Source organism: Anser brachyrhynchus, assembly GCF_964034855.1.
Source record: "Anser brachyrhynchus genome assembly, chromosome: 1".
In the NCBI taxonomy this organism is placed as follows: domain Eukaryota; kingdom Metazoa; phylum Chordata; class Aves; order Anseriformes; family Anatidae; genus Anser; species Anser brachyrhynchus.
Window position 1 is genome coordinate 100,225,516 of NC_137694.1, and position 23,584 is coordinate 100,249,099.

At 47.1% G+C, this 23,584-nt stretch overlaps 2 protein-coding genes across 5 annotated transcripts in view; one reads left to right on the forward strand and one right to left on the reverse strand.

Moving 5' to 3' along the window:
- Nucleotides 1–17,287, forward strand: PLA1A (phospholipase A1 member A). 3 transcript variants are annotated; one of them, XM_080572290.1, is made up of 11 exons: nt 1–285; nt 1,997–2,198; nt 3,878–4,055; nt 5,290–5,398; nt 8,895–8,996; nt 9,821–9,910; nt 10,752–10,937; nt 11,871–11,960; nt 12,385–12,493; nt 16,020–16,184; nt 17,147–17,287. In XM_080572290.1, the coding sequence occupies exons 1-11, from the start codon at nt 207–209 to the stop codon at nt 17,229–17,231; spliced, it is 1,395 nt and encodes a 464-aa protein (XP_080428416.1). In that variant the 5' UTR covers nt 1–206; the 3' UTR covers nt 17,232–17,287. The 3 variants fall into 3 exon arrangements, with proteins under 3 accessions (XP_080428416.1, XP_080428417.1, XP_080428418.1); XM_080572291.1 differs by having other exon boundaries at nt 10,770–10,937; XM_080572292.1 differs by lacking the exon at nt 10,752–10,937.
- Nucleotides 15,376–23,584, reverse strand: part of POPDC2 (popeye domain cAMP effector 2) — a 15,580-nt gene continuing 7,371 nt past the window's right edge. For both annotated transcript variants that reach the window (XM_080572338.1, XM_080572337.1), the window contains exon 4: nt 15,376–20,181. In XM_080572338.1, the coding sequence (XP_080428464.1) occupies nt 20,099–20,181 (83 nt within the window). In that variant the 3' untranslated portion in view covers nt 15,376–20,098. The remainder of the gene's footprint in view (nt 20,182–23,584) is intronic.

Consider the following 23,584-nt stretch of genomic DNA (forward strand, 5'->3'; position numbering starts at 1 on the left):
TCAGCGTCTTTTTAAACCAAAATATCAGTGAAGCCCTCTGCTGACACAGACTTTGTCTAATGGTCAAACAAGAGCAGAGGTGATTGCACCTACCCCTTTTTTCCCAAAAGAAACAGCCTAGTTGATCATTGACAGACGCAAGCTGATTGACCAGCCCACCACGTCTCTTTTTCTGTGTACAACCCTTGTACCTGTAGTGGACTAACATGAAGATGGTTGAGGATCTGAAGAGAAAACCCCTCTTCGTTCTTGCTGTCATCTTGCTGCTTAGTTCAGCACAAGCAGGTAAGAAAGACATGAGTGCTTAGCAAGGGATTTAAGGCTTTACATAGAAGGGCCTGATTTCAATTCTACCTAAAAAAAACAGTGTTTCAAGAGGTCCTTCCTATAATCTAGTTAGATACCACAAGAATGGGTCCTTTCTTTTCCCATGCTTTGATTGAAGCTATCTCACTGATTTCACTCCACTAACTTAATTTAAAAGAATGATCCACAATTACTCTGAAATGTAAGGAGGTGCAAAACAGACCACTTGACCTCTGGACATGGCACCTCCTTCTTTGCAAGCTGAGCAAGCGGAATATGCAGTAGCTGAAACAAAATAAACAGACGCCGCATGTCCATTTCTCTGTTTAGTTGTGATTTCTCTTTACTCACAATTCCCCCTCGTCTGACACCATTCTGGACACGCACCACACTTTCACTGAGTGCACCCTTTCTAGAGAAGCTGGCTCATGAGCAGCAGTATTTCTAAACTGATTTCAGAGAACAACTCTTTCTCTTTTCCCTTCAGTCCCCAGGAACACCGAAACAGACAGCAGGAGGGGACAGACACATCCCACAGGGGGGAATTTTGAGTGTTGAATTTCGTTTCTTTGCACTGAGCCTTAGGCCATGTTCCACCTAGCTGCTGTAGAATATCTTCTGTGGGAACAGGCAGTGGTTAGGAAGCTGATTGTTTGGGTTTTTATTTATTTATTTATTTATTTATTTATTACGTACAAATTCAAGGCTGTTCCACTTCCTCCAATCCAGAAAAGGGAAGGGGCATGCGTTGTCATTTCAGCACAAAGCAACTATGCCAGTTCATAGAGTAAACATTTTTAGATCAGAAGAGATCATTTAATCAATTGTTTGCCTTCCTGCTCATCATGGTTTAATAAGTTTCATCCCGTTAGCCCTTCAGTCATTCCAATATCTTGCATTCTACAACCCCTACAGAATAGCAGCCGGTCCTCTGAAATGCCAAATGATAGGCAATCCAGCTCTTCTGTGGGTAACTTGTGCTGCTGCCTAGCCATACATACTGCTCTGCATCTCCTTGCTTCATTTATAGTCAAAATTTGCCCAATTTTGTACTATCTACTGGTTTGAGGTGTTGTTATTTTGTCTTGTGGTTTTTTTTTTTCTGTCCAGATGAAAGTGCTGTCCAGCAGCTGCCTTCTCCTTCCCATAAAACATTTTCATCCTGTTAATTGATTGTCATTGACAGGTTTTGTCATCAGCATTCTCATATTTATTTCTGTCTTTTTGATACAAATGCCAGTTAGACTCATACCTTCTACCCAAGAAAAATCGGAAGAGAACTACCCATTCAGTGGGGGATTGGCAACCATTTTTATTATTATTATTATTATTTAAGATCTAATAGCCAGCTCACAAATGTACTTAGCTGCTGGTGGACACAGCTGATATGGAAAAAATATATAAATAATCTGTTGTTCATGTCTCAGTAAAACAATTCTCGGAAGTGAAAGTTATCATGACACCCACAGTTATCTTCCTGAGTCAATGCTCAAATTCCATCAAAGGGCAGAAAAAGATTCATGAGATCAGACATGTTTTCCAGACTGATTTTAATTTATGTTCTATCCTTTCACTCTTTATTAATAGAGACCAAATTGCTACCTTTATTTTCCTAGTGAATCAGAATAAGCTTTTTCTTCCATCACACAGACACAGGCCGAATAATGCTTCTCACCCCCTCCCATTGCAGGGAACGCAAACAGAACCTCATGGCATCAGTGTGCTGACTTCCAGACAGCAAATTTCCTACATGGCAGTAAACTTAATGTCCAGTTTCTTCTCTTCACCTCCTCGAACCCCAGCTGTGGGGAGTTGATTTTAGCTGATGATGATATTGAGGACACCAGCTTCAACAGCAGCCTGGAAACCAAGATCATAATCCATGGCTTCAGGTGGGAGAAAGGAGAGCATTGTGGTTAAGTTTATACTCATAAATTAAGTACCCAGTGGGCATTTCCAAGCATGGCATGGGGCTGGCAGAGAACCCCCCTGCCCATGTGATAATCTTAGTCTCCCCAACAGTGACTGCATGTGAAACACAAGTTAAGAGCAGAGCCTGGAATGCCCAGCAGCAAACCATACCTGAGAATTGCCTGGGAGACTGTTGGTGGGACAGGGCCAAGGGCATGGAAAATCCTGCCGACAATCCTCTTTCCAATGCAAACTTAAGTCCTTTAGTTTGTGATCAGCTGCCTATTTTTTGTGTGTGTTTCCCTTTTTTTTGGAGCCAGAAGAAGTTAGGAAATTATTTTCTTTCTCTTTTTCCTTCCTTCCTTCCTTCGTCCCTCCCTCCCTCCCTTCCTCCCTTCCTTTTATTTTATTTTGTTCTTTCATTGTTTTTCCCCCCTTCCCTTCCCTTCCCTTCCCTTCCCTTCCCTTCCCTTCCCTTCCCTTCCCTTCCCTTCCCTTCCCTTCCCTTCCCTTCCCTTCCCTTCCCTTCCCTTCCCTTCCCTTCCCTTCCCTTCCCTTCCCTTCCCTTCCCTTCCCTTCCCTTCCCTTCCCTTCCCTTCCCTTCCCTTCCCTTCCCTTCCCTTCCCTTCCCTTCCCTTCCCTTCCCTTCCCTTCCCTTCCCTTCCCTTCCCTTCCCTTCCCTTCCCTTCCCTTCCCTTCCCTTCCCTTCCCTTCCCTTCCCTTCCCTTCCCTTCCCTTCCCTTCCCTTCCTTCTTTCAACATTTCTTTTTAAGAAGAAGATCCTTTTAAGAAGAAGATTCTTTAAGATCCTTTTCCATTTAAATTGTCTCCTTGCAGCTCATGTCCCAGTTCTTCAACTCCCTGGATTACTCAGGCATTTAAGAGCCCTGCCAGGCACACAGTACTTCTAATGTTGAAAATGTAGGGATGTAAACCAGCGTTTTTTGATCTGTCACTGTACTGCCAGTTTATTTTACTGTGCCATTTTTCAGCCCACTGTGACCATATAGTGTTTTTTGGTTTGATGTGCAAAAGCCTGAAGGGAAAGTGCATAGATATCCAGGATGAGACCACATAAGGAATTGCAGGGTCTTTTCAGAAAACCAACTGTTGCCCTCATATGACAGCACACCCCCACCCCCAGTGGTATTAGGGGAAGTTGGTAGGATAGAGCCTCCTCAGTTTTCCTGGTATTCTTGGGTAGTTCTTGTTGTTGTTGTTTGGTTTTAAATCACCTACAGAGGAGGAATTGTAGCAGTGACAGAGTAAGTGATTTGACCAAGGACTTCCTGCCAGTTGGTAGCGGAGCAGGACCAGGTGTTCCCAGCCAGTTCTCTTACCCAAGGTGGGCTCTGTGGTGGCTAACTGAAGCATCACACCAAGACCAAGATCTCAGCCTGAGCCCTACAGATGTTTCTCTCCTTTTGTTCTTTACTGAATCAGCCCATTCTGAAAAATGTTTATTACATTGCAGCAAAGACATGCCAGGTATGTGTGTCTGGCACCAGGAAAAAAAAAAAAAACAACAACAAAAAAACTTTCAGCAACTGTCTGGCAGCCTACACCAGGACATGTGAAGCTCCAGCATCAGTGAACAACCAATTGGCACATGCCCTACTTTGGAAGACACCTAACATACCTGTTTCTGATGGCTCCGCAGGGCTTTGGGCACCAAACCTTCCTGGATTGAAGGGCTTGTCCGTGCCATACTGCACACAAGCCACGTGAACGTGATTGCGGTGGACTGGGTTCATGGGTCTACTGGAGCCTATCACTCTGCAGTGGATAACGTCACACAGCTGGCCCTCTCCATCTCACACTTCATCAGCAAACTCCTGGTAAGATCCTGTATTTCCCAGTGGGGGAAGCACGGTCACAGAATGTCACTCATGCAGACAATCTAGAGAGTTGCTCCCAGCCTGCTGTCCACAGGAGCTGGGCAAGTGAGCTCTTTATTCTGGAGTGAGCACTGTGTAGTGCTAAAGATTTTTTTCTTTTTATTTTTCCCCTCTTTCTCAGTGTAGCCTTGGGCATGCCACTGTTTTTCTTCTTTCTCTTGATTTTGAGATTTTATGGGAAAACTTCCTGGTTGTCAGCTGCCTCTCCAGCCCAGGGTGAGCCTGATGAATGCCTTGGGTTATCTCAGGTCTGTGCTTCACTGGGCAGTCTTCTTCTTCAGCCCATATTTTTTTTTTCCAGGAAGCTGAGGGTGTGGGATTTGAGCCTATTTTATATTTGTTTTGGGTTTCAGATACACTTCCTAGTAACTGGAAATCCCCAGCTGTGTCCTATTTTGCTCATGCACAGCACAGCTGAACAGCGCTTATGCAATGAGGATGTCACATCTTTATATTTCCCAGCCATGCATAAACTCTCTGCGTAACAATTTCACTGTAGACCCTGACCACAGAGCATGGGAGTTCCTGGGTAGGCACCACAGTGTGCAGTCACACTTTCCTATCCAGAAATACAGCAACTCTTTGAGCAGCGATCTATGATTCTGTGGTTCTGTGATCAGGAGGATGGAGATGAGGAGGGGAAAAGAGGAGGGGGAAGAGGTCTGTCACCCCTTTTACTGATTAGGTCACACAGTGAACAAGTGACTGGGCTGCAGCGTGATCCCCGCCATCTGTCCTGTGTCTGTGCTGAGCCCTAGCCCAGCTACTGAAGGACTTTTTCTGCCCAGCCCCTCCACCACAGAAGACAACATTTGGCTTCTCATAATCCTCAGTACTGCTGCAAGATGTAGCCACACATATCTCGAAGGCAGGATTGTTTGTCTCGTCCCCGTGGTCTCCTGCACCATGTGCAGTACCATTGTATGGTGCTGCATCATACACACCGGCCTCCAGCCAGCTGGGTTCCTTTGCATGGGGTCATCTCACATCATCTCTCAGTGGCCGTGCTTTACCTGCCAGTTCAGCCTATGGATTAGTCCTTTTTCTCTGAAAAAATACTCTTAATAATCAGGGTATGGGTACAGCCCATATGTTATGGAGTTGCTGAGCGGGCTGGGATGGGGTATTTCACCTACCTTTTGCAGAAATACTGATTTGTATGATCAATCTGCAGGCCCTGGGAGTCTCAGGGACATCCATCCACATCATTGGCGTGAGCCTCGGTGCGCATGTCGCGGGCCTGGTCGGGCACTTCCACAGCGGTCAGCTGGGACGGATAACAGGTATCGTAAAACTGAGTCTTGGACCTTCATTTCTTGTTCAGGGGAGAGAATGGAAGAGCAGGGAAGGGGAGTCATCTGCAGTGATCTTTTAATTGCATGAAGGCTCATTAAATCCAAGCTTATGGGGTTCTTCCTCACTTCAGAAGAGCCTGACAGTGCCTTTCCAGCCATCAGTCTCCTCCACACCACCACGGGAGTGCAAACATTTGAAAAAGGGTCCTTCTGCCTCTGCTCCACTCTTCAAACTGGTGGCAGCTGTCTTAGTTGTAAGGCCTTGTCACTAATGAAACAACATGACACCCACGTGCTTTGCTTCCACTTTGTAGCAGGTATGCCTCTGTGGTTCTTAGTTAAAGCCCACGATGCTTGTCATCGGTGGGGGGAGCAGCAAGAGTGAGCTTCTCTGCAGGAAAAGGTGAGGTGGGAGCCAAGCGTGACAGCAAGGGAGACGGGCAGCAACCTCACTGACAAGGGACATAGTCCTACTGTACCTGGACAAGAAGAGTAGAGCAGGTCCAGTGACAGGAACCAGCATCATCCACAATCCAGGCAAGTCTGCAGTGATGAGGCAAGTCCAAGACAAAGCCAGGAAGCCCAGTCGTCAAGACAAGGGTAGAATCAGCAAAGTACGGGACTGGGCATGGCATCCTTACAACACAGCTCAGGCAAGGAACAAAGACAAGAGCCTGAGACAAGGTGGGGACCCCCCAGATGAAACTTCTTGCTGTTCTTTCTCACAAGTCAGCTGTTTCCACAGGAGACTGGTCTAAGGTCACCCAGTGGTATACCAAATCAGAGCTGGCCTTGAACACAGAGAGACAAAATTCTGGATGTGAGGAAGAGGTTGCAGTGGGGGAATTACAGAGGAAGATGGTTAGAGGCTGATCGTGGCATGTAGACCTTTTTCATTCATGCAGGACCCTGCAGTCTTTTAGGTATGGGGCAGGAACAGAGTCACAGGATTATTTGGGTGAGAAGTGACCTTGGAAGGTCTCCAGTCCAACCTCCCACTCGAAGCAGGGCTGCCTTCTACATCAAATCGAGGGTCTGTCAAGTTTGGGGAAACTCCATGGTTGGAAATTCATTTTGGTAGGAGGGAAAACTCCACCAAAGAGGAACAGACATAGACAGAACATGGCTTCCAGTCTGCCTCAGCCCACACTGGGCTGTCTCACAGAGGTACCCTCAAGGTTAAATATAAACTTTGTAGGTTTATTTATTCAATTTATTTTTAGCTGTACTAGAAGACACTTTTTCTACACTTCTGATTGCTCTATGACTTCAAATGCACACTGGGCATTGCAGGCTCCACTCCAGATTTAAGAGCCTGAAGACAGGTGGAATTGGACCCAAGATGTGTCTGTTCTGATCTCATCTCCTGCCTCTTTCCACGCACACACACACACACGGAGCAATGTGGTTCCAGAGCCATAATCTGATAAAGTGTGTTCAGCCACCTAGAAGGAGCTGTGAAGCAAAACCAGAATGAATGTCTTAGATGTCAGAAGACAGACTATTTCTGTGCAGTGAGTTTCTTTAAGTCACGCCTATTCTTGTGGACATCTCCTTGTGCAAGAAAACAAATGCTACAGGAACTTGAATGAACTGCCTGTTTCCAAAATTGCTGAAGAGCAATTTGTTTCAGTTCTTTAAATGGAAAAGAGGAAGCCTGAGGGAATCTAGTTGCACACAGTACAGCTACAGTGAATAGTACAGGGTGTACATTAGGTGATGGTTGGACATGATGATCTTAAGGGTCTTTTCCAACCGAAGGGATTCAATGATTCTATGCTTGGAGGAAGCTGACATAGAGAACAGAGGGTAGAAAGGTGCTTGCCTTGGAGCTGAGCTAGAATTGGCTGCTATTCATATTAAGTGTTTCTCCCTGCTCAGGAAGAACTTTAAGCTGTACTTAATAACTCTTCTAAGCCTCTCTTAAAGCCTTTGACTAAAATTTGGTCTGTAGAAATGGGCAGGGAACCTCTCAGCTTTTTGTATTGGACAAGACCAAAAAAAAAAAAAAGGGAAGGAAAAAAAATAAAAGCAATCCATTCTTCTGAGCACTTGTCCCTTTGACAGCTTTTATTTTTAGATAGAATAGGAAATATTTTTTTTCTTCTTTCCATTCCCCTCCTCCCCTGTCCCACACACAAATGCAACATGTCAGTTTGTATTCTGTTGATACCATCTTCTCCATAGAGAATTAATGGGACTGAGACCAAGGCAGTGAAACTGGCCAACTCTGAGGATGAGAGCTGTGGTACATGGAGCAGAGCTGCTTCTTAAACTATTGTTGCTGCCTGGAGAGTGAAAGAAGTTTTGTTATTTTCCTAGGCAAAGTGAGCAGGATAAACCTCAGCCAGAACAAAACGTGATCTTTAACCTGTTCCGTGATACTGTCAAAGATAATTCTCAGTATTCCTTTGGCTTTTCAGAATTTGCTCTAGGAGCATCCACATTTTTTAGGCAAAACTATGGATGGCTGCTTGAGAACTTCACTTTGTTTGTGGAGAGAGGGCTCAGAAGTCTCTCTGTTTTAAGGAAGTTTGATAGTATTGAACCTTTTTAATGCTTGGATTGGTTAATGCCTAAGATACTGAATTCATCACCTAACTCAAGATCTCCAATGACATTGCTCAGACTGTAGCACTACTGCAGATGACGGTACAATTAGGAAAGGTGCTAAAAGTTTGATTCACTTTCACTGAAAATCCAAAAGACCCTCTGTAGCCACTCTATCAGAGGTATTTGAAGCTCAGTCATGGCTTTACAACCTAGAAACTTGAGGCTTTGTTGGCTATTTGGTACAGAACTGCTTCATGGGAATGGAGGTCTGGGAGCAGTGGAGGGCAAGCTAAAGAAGCTAAAGTGGAACTTAGTGGGGGCAGAAATCTTTCTGGACCATAATCAGTGTGATGTGGGAATAATTCATCACTTCTGCCTGGAAACGTTTTTAAAGTTTTGTATAAAATAACTGGTCCTGAAATAAGAGAGCGTCTGAGGAACACTTCTTGTTGTTGAGGTGTTTAGAATCACAGAATGGGAGGGACCTTAAAGACCACCCAGTTCCAACCCCCTGCCACGGGCGGGGACACCTCCCACCAGACCAAATCCCCCCCCAACCTGGCCTTGAACACCTCCAGGGATGGGGCATCCACAGCTTCTCTGGGCAGCCTGTGCCCGTGCCTCACCACCCTCTGAGTAAAGAATTTCCTCCTAACATCTAATCTAAATCTCCCCTCTTTTAGTTTAAAACCACTCACCCATGTCATATCATTATCTGCCTGGGCAAAAAGTTGCTCTGCATCTTTTTATAAGCCCCCTTTTAAGTACTGAAAGGCTGCAATGAGGTCTCCCTGGAGCCTTTTCTTCAGGCTGAAGAACCCCAACTCTCTCAGCCTTTCTTCACAGAAGAGGTTCTCCAGACCTCTGACCATATTTGTGGCCCTCCTCTGTATCCACTTTAACAGGTCCACATCCTTTGATTTCGTTGCAGGCCTGGATCCTGCAGGCCCAAAGTACACCAGAGCCAGCCTGGAGGAACGCTTGGACCCTGGGGATGCCCTCTTTGTGGAAGCCATTCATACGGATGCTGACAGTAAGCTGGCTTCCATCCTCTTCTGCACGTCTGTTCCTCCTGCCATCGTTATTGCTAAAGACCACATAGGTCATTGTCCCATTTACGCCAGATGACTATGAGTTCAGTCTGAGGATATTCCATGATTAGATAGGCTATCTAATATTTGCTGCCTATGTGAGAGCAAATATTTCTTCCTTAACCCTGCTACAGCAGAGTGAATTTCTGCAGCACAAGCTCAGTGTGGTTTTTACCACCTGGAAGGAATTTACATGTCTAGTCTCACTTTGCTTTTGCCCACGTGACATCAGAAAGGTGCCACTGCAGGCACCCGTGAATAAAGTAATGGAGTCAAACCCACAGCTGGTGCAACAACAGAGTACCATTTCCAAAGCACTTAGGGTCTGCTAGGTAGAACATGTGCAAAACAAATAATGTTGTGCCTTTCATTCATACCTTTTACCCGGAGATCACAAAAATCTCTACCAACATAACTCTCAGTCACACCTTATAATCCCCCATGAAGATTGTGGTCACAGGGCCAAGAATGTGAGGGACAGGGATAATGATGAAGTCAAAGTTGCCAGTCATTTTGGTGTCAGGTCCTGGAGCACTCTCTGGTCCGTGCAGGAAACCTGGTGATGACGTGAACTGCACAATGCAGGCATCTGGGAGGGAACAGGGAATGTGTCCTTGCTGTGTGGAGAGAAAAAGAGACATGGGGAAGCTGGGTCCAGCACTACTCATGTTCAACCAGTTATGGGGCTCTGTCAAACACACCATGTAGGGTACAGTTTACAGCAGAGCCAAACATAAGAGTGAAGTGGCCTTTCACCTGCTTTCAGACTTCGGGATCCGGATACCTGTAGGCCACATCGATTATTTCGTCAATGGAGGCAAAGATCAGCCAGGATGCCCTCGATTCATCTCTGCAGGTGAGAACACTCTTTGGCCAAGCAAAGAGCCCTTGTGGTCATTTAGCAGTCTGTGAAAATGCTGTTTGGCAACCAGCTCCTGCTACAGTCGGAGAAAATATCAAAGCAAGACAACACATAAAGACACATGGCAGCAGAGCTTCACAGCCCACGTCTCCTCTGAGCAGCACAGAAAGCAGCTGAAACTAAAATCACATGCAGGTCAAGTGTCTTGGCAGCACCTGCTGTCAAGAGATGTGATTTTGGTGACACTTCTGTATGAGCCCACACCACCTAACACCGGCAGAGCTTATATCAACAAAGAAAGCATTTTTGTTAGAAGGGCTCTTTGCTACTAGCAAAAGCTTCTTTTTCTTTTCATGCTGCAGGCTTAGACAGCTTGTACGATTATTGCCTTTTCCTTCTAGAGAGTTGGACTTCACACAGTAAATAGTGTGGATAAATATTCAAATACTTTCTGGATGAGCCAGCTCCATTGAGGGTCACGTTACAAGGAATGCCCAAGGCACCTCGATTCCCGTAGCAAGGGTCACAGTGCAGGTGGGAGTCAAAGCTACTGTACCCCCTTGCAGAGGGCTTGGGTCTTCATCGGTCACACACTGACAGAGGGCAGCCATATGCCCTGCTCTTCTGGGGGACTCAATGTGGGAGACACACCTCCAAGTTCCTGCGTGACTTCTATTTGCAGTGGGATCTGGGTTTGTAGTCACAGAGGTGCTCTACAAAATGTTATTCATGGAGAGGGGATGGCTGCATAATCAGTATTTCTTGATTTTCCATTCCTTAGGAAAATGCAGAAAGACCCAAACCAACTGAAAGGCTCATTGCTGCTTTTCTCTAGGTGACTTTCTTCTTACAGGCTACAAGTATCTGATCTGTGATCACATGAGGGCAGTACATCTCTATGTCAGTGCCTTGAAACACTCCTGTCCTATAATGGCATTCCCTTGCTCAAGTCATCAGGATTTTTTGAATGGCCGGTGCCTGGACTGTGATGATCCCTTCCTGTTCTCCTGTCCCAGAATAGGTACAGTACCAGCATGAGGCCTTCATGGAGCAGGGGACGATACATTCCTGACGGGTGTCAGTGCAGACCGCAGCACATGATTCAGATTTCTCTGAGCAGGGTTTGCTTGGGATCTCTCTGGGGATAGTGAGAAGCTGTTTCATTTTCAGGCTTCCATAGAGAAGCCAGAAGCTCATGTACTGTCAGAGTTAAAAAAAAATGGTGTCTTGAACATTTCTGATCTTTAAACATTTCACAGGGCCCACCAGTGTGTTAAAGGACAGTCTCCAGAATCATCTGCCTAACACATGGGCAATGAGCTCAAAAAGTGTCTTGTTCAGAGAAGCAGCTGGGAATTTTAGCCTAAGCATGAAGTCCCATTCACTGTGTCACTTCCTCTGGATAAATCCCTGCCATGGCCACACCGAAGATGGGCTGGCAGAAGGCAATATTTGCCTCTTTTAGGCTTCTGAAACTGGACTGTAGCAAGAGGAGAGGAAGCGTCCTCTGGTGCTATTTGGAGACTGGTAACAGAACAGTACAAAAAGGGGCTCTCAGATGAGCCGCTCCCTTCCCACCTCACCAAAACCACATCATCACCTCCTCAGTGGTGCAGGTCTTCTCAGCTGAGCCACAAATCCAATTTCCTAGTACCGTGTTTGCATTGTCCGAGCACCTTGTGTTTGTTTGCATCTGCACAAAACCACCAAGAGGTACTCTCCTGATGATTACCCAGGTTACTCAGGGGAGGTTTTCTGAGGGCCCGTTAACCTGTCAGACAGACGCCACAAACCTGTGTTTGCTCTGATTTGCACTGGTGTAAAGAAGGGGTCTGTCCTCCAAGATAACAAAGCTGGGAGGGGGGAGCAGAGGTGAATTGGAACTAATTAGATTTCCATTTGTGTTCTGGCTCCTTCATGGCTTTCCCTGCACTGGCTTCGTTTCCTCCTGCAGGCCTGCTGGAGCAGGCAGGTGTCAGCATGAGAAGGCTGCCCAAGGAAGTGATTGTTTACTTAATGACAAGTCCTTCAGCTCCGTTCTGTGGTAAGTAACAAAGAAAAAAACATGCCAGAAGGGGGTTGACCAAATGAGGCAGATTGTCTGTGGAGGCCAGGCAGTCACAGCCTGCCCCCCCATCAGAAGCAGCTGCTATGGCACAAGACACATAGCTGGAAATCAATTACTGTGCGTATCTCCCCTGCAAAGCCCTTTCTAATGGATTTATTAGTGTGGGCACAGCCCTGGATTAACACAGCCACATGGCTTCAGGACTGAAGTGAGGGGTCTGTTCACACCGCACTGTGCAGACTTGTCCACTGTGTGTTTCATACCGCAGAGACTATTTTCTTTCTTAAATCTGCTTAACCTTCTTTGCGCTGGTGGGAGCACGGGGTAAGAGCTAGAGATGACTTCTTTTGGCAGGCTAGGTACAACCCACTCACTCCCGCATACTTTCCCTCTTGCTCAGTCCACCACAGCCTGGTTGAGTTCCGACTGCAGAAGAAAAGAAATGTAGTCACCAGCATCGAGATCACTTTCTACAGCAACAGCACCAAGGACACTGCGAAGATCACCATGTGAGTGACAGTGCATGCTTCTGGCCTGCTTTTTTTCCATCTCCATGTGTAAGGATGTTTGTCCCAGTCCAGGAAAGGCACAAGGATAGTGCATCCCCTGAGTGCAGTCACTGTGTGATGAACCACAACCTTTCTTCTTGAATCCCTCCACATTTACCTTAAATGCTCTCAGGAATCAGGTATGTGTTCCCATTATTCGTTAACCCTGGCTAAGTCCACAAGTCCACAAAGCAGTAGGTGTGTTCCAGGATCCCCAGATTTGCCTACCTTTGTGTTGCTACAATAGCTCCTTTTGTACGCCATACCCTTGCCTGGTGCTGATTCAAATGACAGTCGCTGCCAGATAGTTATTAATCCTACTCTGCCAGACAGAGTTGTCTACACCAAGACCCTATCCACCACAGGTTCCAAACTGATGGACATCATGGCTCAGATGTTTCTCTTGATGCCCATTAGGACAGCAGCCACAGAGAGGAAACAAGTGCATCCCTGCACAGTCAGAAATGTGTTCAGTAGCTTGTCGTCTCTGCAGTAACGCAGCAAAGCTCCCATGCTCCCATTGTAGGGGAAGTGTTCAGTGAGCAGGGGACCAAGACCGCATCTGTAGACAGTAAGATTTCGCTTGACAACACTGTCCTCCAAACCATACCTGAATTAAAAGACGAGACTCAGAGCCCTGTTCCCCCAGCCCTTGCATCAGGGGGATCTCCCCACCACAGAGAAGTTCCCCAGAAAAAATTATTTGTCACTTCTTCCTACACCTTCCTACCCACTGTGGTTGTCTGGTAGGCACCATATGGGCATCCAGCTAATTGCTGCGTATGTTGCAGACAGCAAATATTGCTGGCTCCCTCAGGAAGCGGGAAAGCAGCCTGCTAAAGACCTCAGCAGGCTCTCCTTGGATCAGAAGGGGTCCCAGTACTGGATCCCACATAGACCTTATTAAGGCAAAAGATTGTGACCTGATGCTAACGGTGTTGCTTTGGTCGCGTGCACCAGGAGGTAGGGGTGAGAACTGGGGAAGGGAAAGCCTGCTGTAGGGTGCTCTCCAGCATGACACAGCTGCTTGATCGTGGATTTCCAGCCTAACACTGCAATTTGGAGTTCATACTCCAGATTGATGGAGCTCAGTCTGTCCAGCCCCTCCATGAAGCAAAGGCAGCCCTGGAAACTCGCAGGCCAAATCTGCCTTTACCAAAGTTGCAGAAGGGAGGGAATAACAACACCCAGATCAAGTCAGGGCCCGTGGGTTTTCTCAGGAAAACTTGCGGCACTTCCTTTTGCAGCTGTTGGATACAGTGCTTGATACGTGTCCAGCAGGAGGCATGTGAACACTGGAGAGAAAGGCTGCCCGGGGAAGTGACACAGGCAGGCGATCCCACGGCTTTACTGTACTCTCAGGTTTTAATGAGACAGAGTTACAGCTATCCAGGGACACCCTTGCCCTGGGAGGGCAGCAGCTGTGTTAATCACTTAAGTGCCCTCCAAAGAAGCAGGAGACTAAACCGAAAAATGCACTTACAGCAATAAACAGATTTGGGAGTGGAAGTGAAGATATCCTTTATAACTCACACTGTAGCAAAAAGCAAAGAAACTTCCCCCACCTCCAAGAAAAGCTCGACCCTCCAGTACAGTCAAGCTCAGAGAGTCAAACAGACATCTTTTGTAGGTTCTCACGCCGCAGTTCAGACACTGATTGGTCACTGAATATTTCAAGTGATCTGACCTGCGTGTCGTCCCGTGGTTCCCAGGAACCACACAGGGACCTGGGAGTGTCCGACCATTCCCATGCCTTCAGCGAGTGACTCATTCCTTGACTCACACTGACCTTCTCTCTCAATCAATTCTGATCTCACTCCTCAAGATGCCGTTACCCCACACACATGTTGCTCAGAGTGCCCTCGAGAGACGTGTCCCCAAGCCCCAATGCCGTGGGGCTGACAGAGTAAGGAACTTGTTACAGGGCACTTTTCCCAGCTGCACTGGCATTGCTTACACATCAGTGTAACATGCCATCATCCTCCATAGCCAAGGAAACATACTTCTGAAGTCAGCCAGAGTCCCACATGCATCCAAAGGTGGTGTGGGCTCTGACCAAATGTCAGTCCCAGCAGTGTATTTCTTCAGCTTACTTAACTGTGCTCCCCTGTCCCACAGCACAGCTGCATCCTGCCCATGCAAAATATGCAGTAAAGGGACAGCCTCCCCTCAGTTTTCCATTTGCCATCTATTATTCAACTTTATAGCTGCAATTTCATGACACTTCTCATTTTTTGGCAGCTTCATGCCAGCCACACAAAACCTCCAGTATCTACCGCTGTATTCTAAGAAAGGGACTGGGTGCACTGGTTTGGGCTGGGCACTCTGGCCTAGGAGGACATCGAGTCCAGCCATCAGCCCACTCCTAGGGGCAATTCTGGTTAGCAGAATTGTAGCCTCTCCCTGACCCTTTTGTCACCTGTCCCCTTTCCCTACTGTCACGTTTCTGAGCAGGCAGTCACCAGATGCTTCTAGGATTTCAATGAGTCAGCTCTGCACATTATTCAGTGGTGCAAGGGAGTAGATGCTCCCCAGGCTCCCAGAGGTGCCAAGTAGGCCAGGCGTAAGAAGGCCCAGAGGACAGACTCCATGGAAGGGGAGCAGCCCACGTATGTAAAATGGCTGGGCAGCACCACTTCGTAGCACACAGTCTGCCACTGGGCTCTGACCATTAGCTCTTTACCCAGCCTCTGGCTTTCCTCAGTTCATGTTACCTGGCAAAGAACATAGGCACACACAAAGGTCCATCTATCCAAGCACCCCAACTTCAACATGGTCAAAAGCAAATACCTAGAGAAGAGCATAAAAAGGCATGCAGCAGCACTTTGCCAAGGTAGTTTCCCTATTTCCCAATTTCTAGTTTATCGCATCTCAGGGACCTTCAGAGCCAAAGAAGAGTTCTTTGTCTTTATTACCTCCCAACACTTTTGTGTTCCATGAACTTATCCAGACCCCTCCTATGATTTGTGCAGTCATATAAACTTCCTAGCATCCACAACATCCCACAGCAAGGATTTTAACAGCTTGAACAGAACGGTATTTTGTGCACTGAGCAGTCATTTAAAGCCTACCACCTGTTCACTTTATTTGATGACCTCTAGTTCCTGTACTGGCATAAAAGGTGAATAATCAATTCCAAACTGTGCCATCCACGATTTCATAGATGTTCATCTTATCTACCACTTACCTCTCTGTAGCAATATGGGTAGTATTTCAATCTATACACAATAGTGGGAACAGTTTTTGCAATTGTGTGATGGAAGGAAGCATTTTTATACAGAAGTGTTCCTGACTACAGAGATGAAGCATGGAGAGAAGGCCAGTAAGAATATGTTCAGTTGCAGACTCTCATGTAATGCCCTATTTTGACAGATGAGTCTTTTATTTATGTGAAGGTTTCATGTTAATACCCCAGGTTCCTCCAGTGTTTCGATGCATCCTCAGGTTGACTGAACACTCTCCCTCACCTCTTCTCCCTGCGTTGCAGACCTCAGCAGGAGGAGGTGGGCAAGCGGCTGCTGGCTCACAAGGTTCCCCTCTGCGAGATAAACATTGTGATGCTCAAGTATCTCCCCAAGAACCGATTTTGGAGGAAGGATGAGTCGCACATTGTCGGCAAGTTCTGTGCAGCCCCACTGCCTCTCAATAAGAAGTAAGTCACAGGAATACCTTTCAGGGATCCACTGAGCCTGGGGATGCAGCTTGTAGTTTATACCAATGCATTCTCTCTTCATCTCTGATAAGTGTGTAAAGAGGTCTCTCCCACCCCTCTGTGTCCCTATGCATATAATAAGAATATACCTTCAGCCGTAACTACCTTCTTCAGAGTTGAAGCAGCCAAGTCCTTCTCATCCTGAGAGAGAAAATGACCTTCTCCATAATACAACATTCTCACCAGGTCTGTTGCAGATCCAAAGTTCTCATAGGCAGGGCAAAATAGCAGGGTCTATACTGACGCATTAAACCCTTCCTATATTGCTTCTGAGCTGACTCTTATGCTGCCTCCTGGCTGAAGCAAGCTGGTATGCACTCCAAAGCAGGGAAACCCAGAAGCAGAAGGGACACTGGCTCACATTCAGATTCTGTTCTGATGGGCTATAAGGAGAGTCAGGCACAAGGCAGCAAAATATATCACAGGCCCAGATAGGGATAGTCATTCCTATGTAAAAAAACACTTGAGCATAAGGACTATGCCTCATTATCATCCCAAAATTGGGATGGACAGGCAGAATACATGGCTTTTTGGCACTTATAAATGGGACAACATGACATGTTGCCTCGAAGGTGTGCTAACCTACACCCCTGGAAGCACTGGACTTGGCTGCGATGTGGGTGGGAAGCTGCAGAGTTGCACAGGATCACAACTGCCCTCATCACAAAACCGGGAGCACTCCGAGAAGCAAGGGTTCTTCCAGGAGGGGGTGGCAGAAAGGTGCAAGGCACAGCCCAATAGACCACCCTCCAGTTGATTCAGCCCAACCAAGGCTTAGCACCGTGTCCACCATACCCTTGCAAAGCAGCATGAGGTCCATCAGCAGCTTGTTTGCCCGTGTGTCAGGATAGTGACCCCTGCCTGCTAAAACACAGCCTGACTTCCCCCTGCTCTTCCCACAGCAGGACCATGTTCTGCCTGCCCTGGAACATCACTCTTTACGGCAACACGGACGCCTCTTACCAGCTGTCTGCTGCATGTGCCTAGCATGGCTTTCAGAGTATGGATGCATACCCAAAACTGGGAAGAAGTCCTAAACCTACTGCTTCTCTCTGCTCACGGATGATACTTTCATCAAAGAACCACGTGGGTTTTTTACTTCCTGCATTCAGGAGAGGATGTCAAGGAAAAGTAGCATGCAGTACATCAGTGAGTACAAGATTTAGCAGTTGCAGCAAGACTTCCCAGTTAAAAGACTGAATTAGGACTTTTATCTCACAGATTCTGTACCAAGCTCTGAAAGAGACAGGCAAGTCATTTAATCACAAGATTTCAATCTCTGTGAAAGGAGAAGATGATATCACTCTTTCTACACAGGGAGTACTGGGATGATTCATTTGTGTTTTATTAAAGTGTCCTGAGGTTTTCATAGTAAAGGTGTGAAGTATTACTTCTCCTCAGCAAGGGGAGTTTAGTTTTGGTTTAGCCTTGGAACTGGGAGGTGCTATAGAATCATAGAATCATTTAGGTTGGAAAAGACCCTTAAGATCATCAAGCCCAACCATCACCTAGACTAACTACCAAGTCCACCACTAAACCACATCCCTAGTTGCTTAGGCAACTTCCTTAGCGGAGAACTCACTTGCACCACCTGCAAGATGCTTTCAGAGTGAGAACCTATCAATTTCATGTTATCAGAGTGGATCTCCATCTCATGACAGCACTGGTGCAGCTCTTCAGGCTGTTGGCTTGTTCTCTTTGAAGCTCACGTGAAGTGAAGCAGACACCAGAAGCTCAGAGTGCTCTTCCATGCAATTTTGCACTGCCTTGAACAACTGTCCAGAAGAGAAGGTAACAGGAGGACATCAGAGTATTGTAGCTATAGGACCACCTAAAACAAATTAGTCCCAGGAACTCAGCACAGCCCTTCAGACATGGAAAAGTAGGAAATGTCTGGAAAAGCACTGGTAGAAGACTAAAATATCAAGGAGACACATACAGAAGCAGCCCTTACCCATCCTACCTGTTTTCCACCACCTTGATGCATCTGCAAATTAAAGAGGCGACAAGTCTTGCATCACTTTTGCCCCCAGCTACACACCCTGTAGACCACTCTCACTCGTTCCCTGGACTGGCTTTACTGGGTAACACAAAAGTGCACCAGGAACAGTATGGTCAAGAGAAAGGGACATGCTAAAAGCATTTCTGCCTTGAGGAGAGCTCTGTCACTCTGCATGAGCTGTCACTCCACTAGGCATTGTCACTGCAGAGTTACCTCCTGCCCTCAGCTCACATCCCAACTTTTGGACCCTGCCACGTGGCTGCTTGGAAGGCTAATTAACAAATGATCTCTAGTGTCCACTCAGGAGAGGGCTAGAGCCAGACTGACAACCTGGCAGAGATCCCAATTAGATTGTGCCATGACTGAAGGGTTTCCAGGAGCTTCTTGTTGAAGACTGGAGTACAACCAAGAGAGTGCAGTGACTGGCCGTGGTGACAGCCATTAGCAGGATGATCCTGAGGCCTGTGCAGCCCCGTTGTCCCATCCTGGGATGAAAGCAAAGGCGAGCAGAGTGAGAAGCAGCATATGCAGTGATGATGACTGTGGATCCCACATACCCAGCACTCCACAGGCCTCTCCAGACCTCAGCAAGTACCAGATCCCGAGGGCTCAGATCTCACTTGGAGGAGATCTGCAAGCCACATCAAACTACCTCCAGGCCACAGCCCTTGTGTGAGCAGCACCAGGCAGGCAGGGCTGCCTGTAACAGCCCAAGCCTGACAAAAACCCAGCCCAGCACATGGGGTGTCTGTGCCCCTGTGTGTCTGTGCCAAGAGATGCTGAAGATCACCCTGCCCTGTGCATGCTGCTGGGGGGCCTAACGCTCCTTGCTCCACCCCTCAATATCTGCTGTGAAGAGGCTCCCACCCTCACCGCCAAGCTGGGTTGTGCCAGGAGCTGTAGGACAGGGAAATTCTCCATGGGTATCTCCATCTCTGTGACTCCCTAAAAGAGGAAATGGTGGGGGAAGCCCACCAGCCAAACCTCATTGCAGCTGAACATGGAAGAGGCTTTCCAATTTCACACTTCCATCTAAGACTGCACTTTCTTCTCCCTACCAGTGACTGCTCTCCCCAGAGACCTTTTGCACTCACTCATTTCTTCACTGTGTGTGTGCCCCACAGGGCACAAAAAAAAAAAAAAAAAAAAGCCATCTCAGGGTCTCCCTCTCACCTGAGTCACAGCTCCCTGCCTTTCTTGTTCCAAAAGAATCAACTCAAACAGCCTCTTCACCAGAAGCTGGTAACTTCTTCACTAAGTGGTGCTTGCCATTAGTGAGAAAACTAGTTCCTGGAAAGGGAATTTCTGGTCTTACTAGAGTGGATGCCCAGTGAGATGCATCACATCAAATCTCCATATAATGCTCTCTATCCTATGCCCATTACCAAAGCCACCAGGCAGACCATTTTCCACTGTCCTTTTTCCCATGCTTTGAGACCACCTCACATCCTTCAGACAACGTTATCTCCCTAGCCAAATCCTCAAACACCAACAGTTTCATCTCTGTCTTTAATGGGAATCATTAAACGAAAGGGAACACAGATCCTGTGAGCAGGCTCGTGTCGCTTGCAGCCGTATCGGTGTGCTGTGGTATCGGAGCTGCCGACACACTTCGGAATAAAAACCAAGCCAGGGAAGCTCCCTGGGGCCGGCAGCTCCAGGCGAACATCGTGGGGTGGGAGGTGCTGGAGTGCCACTGCAGTCCCACGCGCGTGCTTCACGTGCTCCTGAGTGTACGTGTCTGTGCGGGCAGACGTTTCGGTGCGTGTCAAAGAGTGTCTATCTGGTCAGAAACGTGAGTGAGCAGACGTGCCCTCGGAGGGGCTTTGGGATCCAAACAGCCTGTTGTTCCCTAGAGCTCGGGGGTCTGAGTGGGAGCCAGGGGGGCTCGTCCTTTGCAGAGAGGGTTGGGGTAGCTCTGGAGGTTTCCAGAGGCTGCAGAAGGAAAGCAGTGGAGGGGGAAGGAAAATGGGAGGGAGGAGAGAGAGAGACAAAAAAAGAAAGCACCATTATTATCACAGGAATAACTCTTGTCTTCCAAACTTTTCCAACACACAAACCTCAGGGAGCCCACCATTACCTTTCCTTCTCCCCTCTCCTCTGAAATTAGCATGCAAAACTGTGCAATTCCTCCACACATGGTAAATCAGTAAATGAGGTTACCCACCCACCTGAGGCAACAAAAACGAAGCTCTTCAAAGCACATCCTCTGATACCGGTGAAACAAAGCCCACAGCAACTTTAGTTTTACTCATGAAGCAGGTGTAAAACAGTTCCTAACTCACTCAGATACTGAGATACAGGTCAACAAGCACCCATCCGTCTCACCCACCAGACAGAAGCCAGCCCGCAGATGCAACTGCACAGAACTAAGTAGCAGCAGCTCTGCATATTGCAAGCATTGCAAAGCAACAGGCTAGGGCAAATGTGTCATGAAAGGGGGAAAAGGCAGGTGGCTTTTGGTTGTTTGAAGATGCGTATGAGGAATAAAGCTTAGTTTGCAAAGGAGCACTGAGCTATATATACAGCAGTACGCTGTTGAAGCAAGTTTTGAACAGAATCTCTGAACCTGTCTCAAACAGGCAAGTTACTGAAATATCTGTCCTCTTCAGAAAGAACGTGCTCATCATAGCACAGTCTGTCTTATTCATAAGCAGTCTAGAAACTCTTTCAAGAACTAGGTAAGTATAGCAGGTCACTACATCTCACATGAAAATTTCATATGAAACAACCTCAAGATGCAGCAGGGGAGGTTTAGGTTGGACATTAGGAAGAATTTCTTCAGAGAGAGGGTGATCAAGCATTGGAAAAGGCTGCCCGGGGAACTGGTGGAGTCCCCATCTGTGGAGGTATTTGAGAGACACCTGGACATGGCACTAAGGGACATGGCTTAGTGATGGGACTTGGTAGGTCAGGTTGATGATTGGACTTGATGATCTTGTAGGCCTTTTCCAACCTAGATGATTCTGTGACCTTCACAGCACTGTGGTGATTCAAAAGTTGTTTTCTGCACTGTGGCACAGCAAGGTGGCTATTGCAACAGTGATAAGGAAGGTGGTACGCAGAAGCACTTCTGCAAGGGGAATTTAGAGAGCCAGAAGGTAATTACCCAGGCTGGAAGCTGCTGGGGAGCCGGATGAGAGCTCAAAACAGGGGAAAGCCCCGGGGGAGCTCTGACTGCCGGGATCGTGGCTATAGTGTACTTCAAACAATGACACTGCAGGGAATATCCCTGTTTACTATTAATGTTTTCACCACTTCTAAAGCATATGTTATGAAAGTGCTTTCCCTTGGCCACGACAGGCCTGCTCAGATAATCTGTTGGGCTGTGGTTAGTGCCTGGCCAGGAGAGGACCGCCGCTCCTCTCTGTCACCAAGTTTTGCTGTTTGTTTTGCACTCAAGTCATGGAGGAACAGAGTTCTGATGTGACAACTGCTGGTGTGCTGCTGGGATGGTGATGCAATTGGGATACAACTGGGATACTAAGACATGAGCAGAATAACAAGGATGTCCCCTTCCAATGTGATGGGCTCACTACACTGAGTTTGCATTTCTTCATCTAATTACCTTAGAAATAAAAATGCCATGCTGGTTGTTGCCTTCAGACTGACAGACAAGAAAGACCATCCTCATTTTATCACAGCTCTCTACTCCAAGTATTAGCCCACATCGATATTGCCTCATTCATAAGATCTGGAAAGAGGAAAGCTCCCAGCATATTTTAAAAGGAAACTGAAAGAAAGCGTAGCCTTGTGTTGTGTCCCACAAGCTTTTCCTAATGCACCCAACCACCTCTTGCATGCATGATCACAGTATTATCTCATGACAAAAAAAAAAAAGCCAAAAAAAAAAAAGCTGCGGTGTTCCTTGCCCCCTTCCCTCCACTCTTTTTTTTTTTTTTTTTTGCATTTGAAAATTTGGTTTATACTGAGCTTAATCAACCAGGAGAACTTTGCCAATGACCTGAGAATGGACATCCTTGTGCTGAGAAGACAACATCCAAGCAAAGCATATAAAGTGACTTTACCCCCTTTACGACACTAACTGCACTTATTTTTGATTGCGTCCGCTCAACAGAAATGCCTGACAGTTAAGAAGATGGCTGTCTCATAAATGATTCACGTTCCTGCCTCTCCAAGTAAGGACTGAAAAAGTTGCAAGTTCATATCACCAGCAGTCTACCAGGGACTGTCACATTAATAGAACTTCGCAGACAGAAAACAAGTGAAGATTTTATTTTTCTCCTCTCTGCCTTCTGGCTTTTTTTTTTTTAATAAAGATAAATTAAGCAAAGCTCTTGCTCATTTTTTATCCAATTCGAGGAAAGCCAGACATGCTTGTTCCTTTCCTGGCCAGTTCTGCCATGTCCGAGATTTCAAGTCTGGAGGCATGGAAGCAGTACAGGAACAGGAATATGACTCAACTCATGGCAGAATTGTACAAAACCAGGGAGATCTTCCAGTTCCACTACTTTCAAAAACTATATTCAACTTCCTTGCTGCCACGCAGACAGGGTTCATGCAATGGTCTCTTCTAGGACAGAAATCCCAATCCCGGGCTTAGTGTCTGGCAACTGGATGTCAGAAAGCAGCTCTTATTCGGCGGGGGCAGGAATGCACATTTGGAGGCTGCAGCTGGCGTGCAGCAGCTGGCTAAAAGTAGCTCAGCATGGAATTTATCCCTCGGCCATTTGGATCTGAATTTCAAGCACAAGCCACCCTACCATCTATTTCTGTTCACCTGCGTTGCTCCTCTGCTCCAACATCCCCCAGGCCTAGGGATTTTCCCCCATGCAGAGTAAGGAGCTGGCATTTTGGAGGAAAGCATCTTATTCCCACTCACCAAAAAGCAGAGTCTGGGGGCATGTTAAAACAATGCTTAGCCTGCCAGCCCCCCAGGCTCATTGCAGACCTTGAACAATGATGCACAGTGCTCCCCACTATCAACCCACGGTGAGCCCTGGAGGTGGTTTAACCTATGCCTGGTTGTCTGCTCTCTCAGCTGCAGATACCCTCCTCAGTTCAACACTGGAGTGTCTCCAGGCTCAGCTGTACCTTGTAGTGAGCAGGTTGGGTCTGTGCTGTCCCTGTGGGCAACTCATGTACCTCCTGCCCGCTCGGACACCATTACAGTGCCTCTACCTCCCTGGGGAGATGCACAGAGGACAGGGCAGAGAAGAGCTTCCTATGGCCAGGTTATCGGTCCTTCCACCTCACTGTGCAACTGATGCCTGGAATAAAGCCTTTACCCTCCTTTTGCTTAAAATCACACAGATCAAGGACAAGTCCTGGGGTTCTCCGTGGCAGCCGGTGAAAAATGCTGCAGAGCGCAGCAGAC